This window comes from Solanum lycopersicum, chromosome 7 (genome assembly GCF_036512215.1).
Source record: "Solanum lycopersicum chromosome 7, SLM_r2.1".
NCBI classification, from domain to species: Eukaryota; Viridiplantae; Streptophyta; class Magnoliopsida; order Solanales; family Solanaceae; genus Solanum; species Solanum lycopersicum.
This window is the reverse complement of record NC_090806.1, coordinates 8,877,168-8,889,295: the sequence shown is the minus strand read 5'-3', so window position 1 is coordinate 8,889,295 and position 12,128 is coordinate 8,877,168. Positions and strand designations below refer to the sequence as shown.

Sequence of the window (12,128 nt, the reverse complement as noted above, 5' to 3'; positions counted from 1 at the left end):
ACCACCACTATTAGTAACGCTAGTGTTATTGTTATTATGATTTACAATTCGTGATGATCCTTGTTCATGGAGAAGAAATAATAATAACTTAATACAGAAGACCCAAAAGGTGTCTCTATGATCAGCTTCTAGCATTAAAAAGTGCAGAAGAGAACTACAAGTGATCTTACTTAATCTACAGAAAAGGAAAAAAGGATATGCAGCTTATCTTTATTACTTTTGGTTGAGTATGGATGATGGATACGGTTGCATGCTCTTGTAATTTGCTTTTTACATCTATTTTGTCCATATTCCTTGTATCACAGATTACATTACCTTTTTTTGAGAGAAATATCACAGATTACATTACTTAAATGAAGTTTATTCTGTTCAAATATGATAATGGATCTCGCATAATTACAAAAAGAAAATGACAAAGGATCTCCAATTCAATCATTCAGACAAGAGACATCATCTAAGTTATAATCATTTTAGCTTTGGATAATTGATTATGTCCCTAGAAAAGTAAAATGAACTTACTGAAGAAAGAAAAGAAAAATGTACTTTCGTGATTTTCCAACACCAAGCCATAGAAAGTAGCATGCTCAGTATAAGTTACGTTTCTGTGTATCAACCTTGATGGTAGACTGATCACCAGATTTTTGTGTCTATGAATTTTTCAGTGGTCCTCCAACAGAGTGTTTTGTCTTCCATGCTAGAGCTATTGAAACTTCAATACCGTGTGCAAAGGTATCAAACTGTTACTTACTTCTAAGTTTGTTGTTTTTGCTGTTTCAAATTGTGGATTTTCACATGCTTCATGTTGAGAACACGTATCTTCATATGCTTGAAGATCCATGTTCTTTCATCTGGAATAACTTCTAGAAATTTCCTTTATGGTAGTGTGGCTGTTTAGGATCTGGTGGATATATTTTTGTGAAAATTTCATAAATAGCAAGAAATGAAACTTAATTAGCCTCCTTAGCTATAGTTGGCCTAATTACACTCCATAGCTATAGTTTTAGTTGCTATGGGTATTTCCATGTGTATATTTCGCTTGCATTTAATATTTTATACAATTCGGTTTTCAAGAATTTTAATGAAAACTGGCGGTAATTTCGGTTGAAAAAAACGAAAACAGTCCCATAAATCACGGGATTGTATCTCATTAGAGTTTCATACCAAATATGACTTCCTCCATATGAACATGATTCTGCCTGAGTCCATGAGATCACGGAAGTAACCTTAAAAAAATCAATCAACTTCTTCGTTTATTAATAAAAGGTACATGAGACAATCAATTCACTTCGTCCTTTCTATAATTTTAAATCAATCCAATTGATTGAAATATAGAAATCAGTAAATGTGTGCAAATGCTGAAACAATACAAATAATAGTTGGAGCATATGCTTGTATATAATTGTTTAAAAATATACAAATAAGGTCTAAAAAAGTAATGTGAAATGTGAAATGTATTGATACAAATTCAAATCACAAAAAATATACAAAATAAATTATACAAAATACCTCAATAATGTTGAAATTATACAAAAAATAGTTGGGATGTGTACTTATTTGAAATGGTACATAATTGTTGAAAATATAGAAATAAGGTCTAAAAAAGTAAAAAAACCGCTATCAACATTTATAGGCTAAATCCACATAATCGTATATAAAATAATGTGAAATGTATTGATAGAAACACAAATCACAAAAATATACAAAATAAATTATACAAATACCTCAATTTCTTCACCATCATCTTGGTTCATTAACCCAGATTCAACTTCATTTTCTTCAGATGTTTAAGAACATGCATAAGTTGTGGCATTTTCACTGGGTCAATGTGGTGTTGGATCTAATTTCTTGTTGATTAACTCCAGATTTAGCAAGAGATCCTGCAATTTCTTGGAACTCTCGAGTTAGACCCAAAGAAAAGATGGGAAATTGTCCAACTTTTGTTCATGCATTTGTATACTCATTTGTATACCTTGAGTGATTCTTCTGGAAGGAGTTTGTTCATCCATGATGCATGATTTGTATGTATCTATGGAGATAACTGGAAAACTAAAAGAAATCAGTGGCATATACAAATTCAGATAAAAAACAAAAGGTTGAAACTGCTGGAAGAAAAATAAAAATAATAATAGAAAGAAACCGCAAGAAGTCACCTTAAATTGTGGGAGCACGATTTGAGAGGGAGACAAAAAAACTTTTAAATTTGAAATTTGATTTTGCTTGAGTGATTAAGGAGAAAAATCAGTAAAACAAATTAGGATGAGAGAGAGGCTATTTGTATAATTGGGGAAAACGGAAAGTGTGGTAGAATATATTGGATATACAAATCTGTAAGTGTTTCCTAGTAAACAGGATGAAATATTAGTGGCGAGCTGTAATATTTTACAGCTATAGCCATGGTAAATAATTAAGTTATATGTTTGCTTAATCGCGTAATTTTTCATATATTTTTGTTTTTAACTAGGTAACATTCTATTAATAGAAGTACCAAGAAGGTACAGTTATATCAGACCTACAATGTCAAAAAGCATGACAACTAAATATCACCTATCACCTCTAGGAAAGCTAAATCTTGTTCCAAGTTCCGTAAAACTCCTTTTACACCAAAAAATAAATAATTCAAAAGACATTTATTTGTAACCTTGGATGCATGCCTTCTTATCCCGTCACAGAAAATCTTGTCTCTCAAACCATTTTGTCCCCAAAACACATAGGGGGATTGTTCTCCACACTGCCTTCAGATTTTTTCTTTACGTTTTGTGGCAAAACTCACTTAATACCATACATATTAAGGAATAGCTCCCAACATTGTCTTGCCACTTTGCAACGAATGAGGAGATGATTGGCCGTTTCTAACTCTTCTTCTCACATATATCATCAACTACTTGAAATTTTACCTCTCTTTTGTAGGTTATCCTAGGTTAAAAAGCTTTATTTTCCATTCTAAAAAAAAAGCTTTATTTACTACTACCCACCGAAAAGATGCTACTTTGACTTCCATATTACTTTCAGTGGCCAATCTAATGTATACATCCCTTATTGTTCTGTAACAGAGCATAACATCACTTAACTGTGCATCATCTGAGAAATTCATCTACTTCCTAGTGATTGAGGTCCTCACTAATGATCAGCTACCAACCAGTACTTGAGTAAAAATCTGTTACCTCCCATCCCTATTAGTGGAACATCTATATTAAGTCAGAAATTTTGATTTGAAACTTCCATTTTCCAGCCATAATCAGACCAGAATTGGTTATTATTACCATTGCAGCTTCAACTTTACAATCTGGCCATATTCACTCCAGACTACTAATATTGCTCCAAACTCTCTCCATTGGAAGAGGATTGGACTGTACAGGGAGTCCAAAAATCTTTCTGCCATATTTGATATCTCTTAGTTGCTTTCATAACTTGAGCTTTCATCATTAATTTTTTTTTTTGAGAAGGTAACCGTCTTGTATTATATTCCAAGCCACAACTTGTTACAGGTTTACTTATTACAAATGAGTATCAGGAAGATCTTCAATCCTAAATAAACAAAAATTACAAGGTGCCTAAAGCATTCATCTTCATCTTCTGGATGCTGTTGCTTTTGTTCTGGAAGCATCTGAGGTTCCTCTCTTTCCACACAGACCACCAGATACAGGTGGGGATGATCTTCCATCTTTCTTTGTGACCAGAAACGTAGGCAAAGCTACTCCATATCTTCAGGGACTGGACAATATTTCTTGGCATCACCCAAAATAGGTACTTCGAATTGATGAAAATGCTCCACAAAATATTAGTGATCCTACAGTGAAGAAAGAGGTGGTTGACTGTTTCAGGCTCTTCTCCACACAAAAAACACCTAGGACTCAGGATACCCCTTTTCATGAGGTTCTCCTGAGTCAAAACAGCCTGCTTCGCTAGTAGCCAAGTGAAGCAGGACACTTTAGGAGATATTTTAACTTTCCAGATAAGTTTCCATGGCCAGCCAGTAACCTGATGGGTGAAAGAGTTGAACTTTTTGTAAGCTTCGTTCACTCTGAAATTTCCGTTGCAGTTATGATTCCAAAGTCATAATTATACCTCCAAAGCCATTTAAATAACAGGGTTATGTTATGCAACCTTCAATTCCTATCCCCTGGATATTAGTTAATACATGTTCATTAGAGATGGAAATTAGATTAAGAATAACTTCTTTAAGATAATATTTTTCTTCATTTCTGATCCTGTTCTTTTTTATTCCCGTTACCAACATAGACCCTATATGTGCTTAATTGTCTGCTGAAGATAATGGATTCAGAGTGCTGTAGATATCTGATCTGATAGTTGTACAGTTAACTTGCCATTAAATCTATTCCTTCATTTTTAATCCTTTTCTTTTCTTGAACTGAAATTGTAGGACGGGAGTCATATGAAGACGATGTGCATTGAGTTAGTTGCTAATCGTTTCTTGCGGAAGGTATGGTCGTATTTCATAAATTCTGTATATGTCCCCTCATACTCGTAATTCACATTAACGTCACATGTAAACTCCAAAGTCAAGGTTACACTTACAATAGAGTGTTGAGAATTCCAGAAGGGGTTTGTCTCATATGGATTGTATTAAGAATTCCAGAAGGGGTTTACAAAGTTTTTCTCTCTATCTGTTGTATTGTTTTAGATGCTTAGATTCTTTCACAATTGTCTACTCACACTCTAGGCTATGTAACATAGGAGGTACTTATTTGTTCCTTCTGTTTTTGGAGTGATTGAAAAACTTTATGCAATAGGGTAGAATATCCCTCTACTTTTACTCCATCCAAAGAAGGAAGATTATCATTGTCTGTATCTAATACTTCCTCCGTATAATAGCTGGATATAGTATTTGGATAGAATCACACACAAAACCCAGTCTGCGCGATGTATATTATATAATATATGCACATATGTATGTAATGTATTACAAAGTATTGGTGGATATAGGCTGTATATCACATCTGCTGACTTCAATTTTTAGCTCACCCTCTACTTCCTAACACTTGTTATAGAAGGAACAGGAATAGGATTGTATAGTCTCCTACAAGAAAAAGGATTATAATGTAGTGTCTATAAATAGGGGTCAATGTAATAGCATAGAAAACCCGATTCGATAATACTTTTATCCTTTATTTCTCACATGGTATTAGAGCATTGGTGAGAAAATGTAGTTGTGCAACCAACTTCTTCCCGGAAAGAATATTTCACACTGCTATTTTCTGGTTACTTAAAGGCTAACTCCGTTAATATCCCTTTCTGGAGGTGTTCCCCAAAAACAAACTGCACAAGGAAGATCAGCCTCCAGTGACCAAACCTCGGAAAAAATCTCGGGCAGAAGACCTGTCATACGTCTCCACCCGTCGCTGACAATAGTTTCCCTTCAAAGTTACCCATGTCCAATTTTCAACCACCTTTTTGGGCAGTCATAGTTGGTCCAGATGGACAAGTTGATCAGCTTAAGGCTCACTTTGTTGCCGAGTGGTATACTAGAAATTTTGTGTTGATTATACAGTGGTTTTTTTTTTTTTGTGTTGATTATACAGTGGTACTTTTTCTTCCATGGCTAAAGTAACGTTTATCCATCTTTTCTATCCATGGCCATTGTCCGTCATTGTCCTCTTTATAAGTTGGACTTTAAAAATGCTTTTCTAAGGTGACTTAAGGAAGATATTTATATAGAGAAACCACGTAGTTTTGTTGTTCAAGGGGAGTCTAGTAGCTTGGTATGTCGATTGCTCTGATTATTCTATGGTCCTGAACAGTCTCCTCAAGCCTAATTTGGGAAGCTTGACGCAGTAATTAAAGAGTTTGACATGATTCACAGTGAAGCTGATCACTCTGTGTTTTATCAACATTCTACTCCAAATCTGTGAATTTGTTTCGCGTTTAAGTTGACGATATCACCGGAAGTGATCAGGATAGTATCTCTAATTTAAAGCAACACATTATTCAATATTTTCAGACTAAAGACCTTGGCACACTAAGTATTTGTAGGTGTTGAGGTTGCTTAGTCTAGATTACACATTGTTATTTCACAAAGAAAGTATGTCCTTGACATTCTTAAGGAGACAGTGTTTGTAGGTGTTGAGGTTGCTTAGTCTAGATTACATATTGTTATTTCACAAAGAAAGTATGTCCTTGACATTCTTAAGGAGACAGGAATGGTGGGATGTAGACCAATTAATATCTGAATGCTTAACTCCTGCCAAGACAGTGGGAGACCCTCAGTGATCCTTGAAGATATATCTGGCTGATCAGTAAGTTGAATTATCTACGGTGTCGAGACCTGACATTTTTTTTCCTGTGATTGTTGTAAGTCAGCTTAAGATTTCTCCCTGGATAATCATTGGGATGCATTTGTCTGCATTCTACAATATATTAAGTCAGCTCCAGGCAACGAACTACATTTCGAGGATCGAGGCCGTGAGCAGACCATTGGATATACACATGCTGATTGGGCATACTGATAGACATTCTACATCTCAATATTGTGTTTTCATAGGAGGTAATTTGGTGCCCTGGAAGAGTAGAAATAGAATATGGTTGCTCAATCTAGTGCAAAAGCAATTTATCGAGCATTGGTTTGGATCAAACAATTTTTTAGAGAATTTAAATTTGGAGAAATCAGATGGAACTTGTATGTGATAATTAAGCGACACTCCATACTGCATCAAATCCGATATTTCACGAAAGGAATAAGCATGTTGAAATTTACTATCCCTTTGTGAGAGAAAATATACTCTCAGGAGATATTATAAAACTTGCGAAGTCAAGTATTCAACCTACAAATGTTTTCATCAAGTCCCTAACTGATGCTCGTATAAGTTACATATGTAACAAGCTTTGTACATATAGCGTATATGCAGCAGCTTGAGAGGACGGGTTTAGAATAGGAATAGGAGTAGGATTGTATATAGTCTCCTACATGGAAAAAAATTATAATGTAGTGTCTATGAATAGGAGCGTGTAATAATGTAAAAAACCACAATTCAATAATACTTTTCTCCTTTCTTGGTCATAACACTTCTTCTTTGCACTACAAGTCTACACAAACAACAATAGAGTGTACAATTCATGCATAGAAGCACAATACACGAGAGTGAAATAGTATTGTTAAAGAATGACAAAAGTTCCACATTTGTGATTAATAAGATGGGTGAACTCCTTATAAGGCTTGGGCAATCCTCCTCCCTTTGAGCTAGCTTTTGGGGTGTGAGTTAGGCCTAAGACCTAATTTACATGGTATCAGAGCAAGGCTCATCTCACCTGATGTTGGGGCCCCCAAAATCAAAATTGTCCACGCACCAAATGCTAAGCACTGGGCGTGAGGTGGGGTGTTAAAGAATGACAAAAGTCCTACATCGGTTGTTAATGAGATGGGTGGACTCCTTATAAGTCTTGGACAATCCTCCTCCCTTTGAGCTAACTTTTGAGGTGTGAGTTAGGCCTAAGACCTAATTTCACAAGTATATGCATTATCAAATAGGTGCCCCAAGTTAAAAAGCAAAACAATTCTAGACAAAGAAAGGATGTGAACATCTACCCATGTTACCTGTTTCTAAAAAGGATGTGAACATCTACCCAAAACCTTAAGGGGGCGTTTGGTAGGCTGTATTAAAAGAAATAATCCATGTATTAGATGTGGTATAATTTAATACTGTGTTTGGTAGGAATGTGAGCCTATGTATAACTAATCCATGGATTAGTTAATACATCCTACATGGTATTATGTGATGTATTACTAATACCTTCCATTTGGAGGTATTAGCTCTAATACCATGAGACTATTCTAGGTAAAGACAAAAATACCCCTCAAATCCTTTTAATATTTTATTTATTTTTTTGATTTTATATTTATATTTTATATTTATACTAATAAAGTTATTTAAATAAATTAGCTTACAAATTTTATTATTTAGATATAATTTTTTGTTTCTAAAATATGAATTACTTAATCTATTTATTATTAATATAAAATATTATAATCCGACTAATATGTTAATGTTGATGTATGAATTTAACAATTCATAAGTAAAATATTGTCTCTTAATGAAAGTTCATTAAACATTACACAAGTAGTCTAAAACCAGAGTGTGTGTGTGTGTGTATATTTATTTTTCTATATTTATTTTATATTTTTATTTATTTTATGATAAAGAGTTTTTTAAAATTTATTGATACAAAACAAAGTTCAATAAATTTTCTCTATAATCATTATAGTTGTGTGACCTTTTGAGTTATTAACTCTAATTTATTAAGATGACAATTATTTACTCTCAAATAATTTAAGTGAGAAAATAGTGAACATGACAATAAAAATTTTATTCTCCTAACTAGTTAAAAATGTTATAAAAAAATAATATTCTCCGTTAATTATCTATTTTAACTCAATTACATGAAATACAAAATCTCATAATAACTATAGTTTTTTTTAAGAAACTTTTAAACCACACAAAATTAGATAAGAAACAATGAACCAAACACTTGATAAAAATAATCCCTGCATTACTTATTCCTGCATTATTCATTTTTGTACCAAACGACCCCTAAGAGTTAAGGCAATGAGTAGAGTAGCCCAAGACCTTTATAAACTCCAGTGTATCTCCTTACACAACCTATATGGGACAATACTATAACTCATCACCCCGGTCTCCAGCATGTGTAATTCAATTTTTGGGTTCATGCTTGAACTTTAATGTGAATTTGCAGGTGAAAGCATGGGCTTGCCAAGTATTAGCTCCTATACTCTATGAAAGAATTTAAACATCCTAGAAGAACTTTAATGCAATTGAACTCCTCGCACAATCGATGTGGCACAACAATATAACTTAACTCAGACAATTATTTGAAACAACATAAAAAATAAAGAGAAGTGTTTGCCACTTCAGTTACTCTTATGAAGAAGTGGTTAGATATGTCATGCTTTAATCTTCCCCTTTTTTTCTCCATACCTGAGGGCTGAGGTTAGTTTATATGTAACTGATAATTGTACCATAGCAGTGGGCTTTGGGTAATATCACAAATTTCCCATGTAATGATAATTTATAACTAATCCGAAACATTGTCCTCTAAGACAAGCCTCTGACCAATTTGTACAATTAGTAAGACCAAAAAAGGAAAATAGGTTCTTTTTGTGTTGCCATTACCCTGATTGCGTTCTCATCTGTGCCCTTTGAGAAGGCCCTCATTTTCAATATCAGATACATGATACAGAGAAATAAGTTAATACCAGACCCTCGTCTTTGTAAACTGTTTCCTATTTTTGAAGCATGATGCCTATGGTTTTTGTTCTATCATTTGTGTATGTAATTTAAAAGATTAAAAGCAAAGATGCATCAGCTTGTTTTTCACTTCTTTTTTTTCGTTTATAATTCCTAAAGGCATCACTCTGAGGCCAATGAATAATGAGGAAGCTACTGAACGTAAAAAACAGAAGAAGGGAGCTATACAGAACTTAAACTTGCCTTAAGAAGCATATGAGTCCGGTTTCTTCCTCAGTAACTGCCTCGCGAATTTCGGCCAAGAGCAGTTTATATCCCCCACTAATTTGTAAATAATTGACGTAATAAAGACAGACCTTCTTCCAAGTTGCTGCCTGTTAGATAACTCTGAAGGACCAACAGAGGAAAGTATCATGAAGTCAAATAATATTAAGAATTGCATGCAAACTTCTCTTCTTTGTTGAATTTGGAAACGGCCATACTATTTTATCATTCCCTGTGGTGAGGCCATTAATATTTCTTACAATCAGAGTGAAAATACAAGGTTATGTTCTTCAAGTCGCCTCTGGATATTTCAGATATTTGGTTGTGTTGTTTTTCTGCTGTCTGACGTGTTTTCGCGATGTATCAGTAATGATCTACTAGTACATGAAAGTTCATTGAAAAATGAGAGTTTGATTATATCTAGATCTTACAGATAGATAGAGAGAACCTGATTCCATAGGAACTTTGGGTTCATGTCCTTTAAACTGTTGCAACATGCGTAATTACTTACTATGCTATGCAGATGGTTCGCGTTCTTGTGGCAACTGCAATTAGAGAAGCAGCTGCTGGAGCTGATGATGATGCCTTGCTGAAGCTGATGGATGCCACCTGCAGGCGCGCCACTGCTCCACCTGCTCCACCTGATGGTCTTTGCCTGGTCGATGTGGGTTACACAGATTATGATATAAGACACTGCCTAATTCCTTAAAGAGACAAGGCAGACGAATTGTCTGCTTACAAGCATTTATCTTTCTCAAATGGAATGAACTTGGGATGGCTGCATCAAGCCTCTCAACCAAAACAGAGACTATCATTCACTTCTTATTACATTTCTGAGTTCCTGTAGTTTATGCTCTTAAAACTGTTACCTTGATCTCCACTTCAGTGTTTCAAAGAATTATCATTAGATTTCATGTCAATGGTTTGTTTCCTATTGCAATTTTTACTAAGGGATCACGTGATTGTACATTTCCAAATTTTCTTTCATTAAGTATATGATTTTGCCCCCTTTTTCACTTGTACAACAAGATAATAGGGGTGACAAAAAATCATACCCAACTTGCTCACTCGCCCAATCTGGTTAAGTTTGGGTTGGTTATTGACCTACCCATTTCATTAGTTCAACCCATTAAGACTTGAGTTGATATGTAATTCAAATTGGCTAATGACAAATCTTGTCAATTTTTTATTAAAAAAAAAGATGATATGTTATATATAGCTATAATAATAACAAAAAAAATTTATTAGGTATTAAAATAGTTTAATTAAAAGAACAAATAAAACAAACGATTGAAGATTACAAAAACTATACTAAAGACTTTATTTAACAATATATCTACATACTTCAATTTTATTACAAAAGTAGTTTTTAAATTATAAACGTAACATATTAATTAATTTTTGAATTTTAATCAATTATTTTCATCTCTCTCCTTTTGGATAATATTAATTAAGGTTGTGTGGAGCGGGGCGAGTTGAAAAGGATTTTTAAAAAATTAATGTGGAGCAGGGCGGGTATATGTGATTTTATATGGGTTTAAAACTTTTTAACTTTTCTTTTACATGTTATAAGAGTAATTGAGTATTATTTATTAAGAATTTCATTAAAGCTACTAAAATATTCAAGATAATAATTGAAATTAGTTCAATAAAAAAACAATACAATTTCTTACATGTTTCTCAATTGACCTCTAAAAAAATACAATTTTAAGTCGAACTATCCTATTAAATTAATAAAACTTAATGAAAAAATGAATTTATATATATGAATTTTATTTTTAGTATCAAACATAACTAGAAAAAGAAAATATGAAAAACATTATGCGCGGCTGGTCTATGCATCGCGAGGCGGGGCGGATTAAAAATGTTGTAGGTTAAGCTCAATCCGTCCATTATTCCATCGAAAATATTATTGAGTTCTTTGTACAATTCTTTTGTAACTACTTGTGATCTCATAACAATATATACCTAGAAACGTCATTCTAAAACAATTTAAGCTTAATCGCCAAAATTTAAGGTGAAATATCTCAATTTTTTCACCCTTTCTCTTTCTTTGGTTCCATTTTCATATTTTTAACCATTGAACTTCAATCTGTTGATATGGTTCACCACCAATTCTATCATACCTTTTACCATCATTAACGTTAGCCTTGGTTCATCTCCAATATTATATTGCTTTTCGAGATCGATGGAAAGCCCTACCCTTAATAAATTGGTTATAGTGTTTGATAGTTTGTCAATTATAGGTTCAAAATCGCCTTTTGAGTTCACTCAATCTCCTGTAAACGAAGGTTTAAGAGACTACAAGAAAATCGCGTGTGAAAACAATGAATGTGTTTGTCATTAATTCAAATACATACATTCGCTAACAATGTGTATTAGTTATGATTTCCAAACTAAAATCTTTAACTTTTAAGCAGTTGTTTTCATATTCAATGTTTAAGGTTGGTGTACAATACCAAAATTTTGACCAATATTTGTGCTTATACTTGTTTTTTTACATCAATACTACGTAATGTTTTTTTATTCAAATAATTAAAGAATACATCACAAGGTTGTTGTTCATCTTGTATTTCAAACATACTTAGAACAAAACTTTGAACATCTTTGTAAGAAAACAAAGTTTAAGAACATTTTCATAACTAG

At 33.3% G+C, this 12,128-nt stretch overlaps 1 protein-coding gene and 1 long non-coding RNA gene across 3 annotated transcripts in view; one reads left to right on the top strand and one right to left on the bottom strand.

Moving 5' to 3' along the window:
• Positions 1 to 10,402, top strand: part of LOC101257579 (uncharacterized) — a 35,404-nt gene extending 25,002 nt beyond the window's left edge. For both annotated transcript variants that reach the window (XM_004242841.5, XM_019214931.3), the window contains exons 7-9: positions 663 to 729; positions 4,382 to 4,441; positions 10,006 to 10,402. In XM_004242841.5, the coding sequence (XP_004242889.1) occupies positions 663 to 729; positions 4,382 to 4,441; positions 10,006 to 10,191 (313 nt within the window). In that variant the 3' untranslated portion in view covers positions 10,192 to 10,402. The remainder of the gene's footprint in view (positions 1 to 662; positions 730 to 4,381; positions 4,442 to 10,005) is intronic.
• LOC138337151 (uncharacterized) lies at positions 1,434 to 10,135 on the bottom strand. The gene is made up of 4 exons (XR_011210577.1): positions 9,994 to 10,135; positions 9,462 to 9,605; positions 1,970 to 2,038; positions 1,434 to 1,877 (listed from the first exon to the last, which is right to left on the bottom strand). It is a non-coding gene; the product is annotated as an uncharacterized lncRNA (long non-coding RNA).
• Positions 10,403 to 12,128: the final 1,726 nt, after the last annotated feature.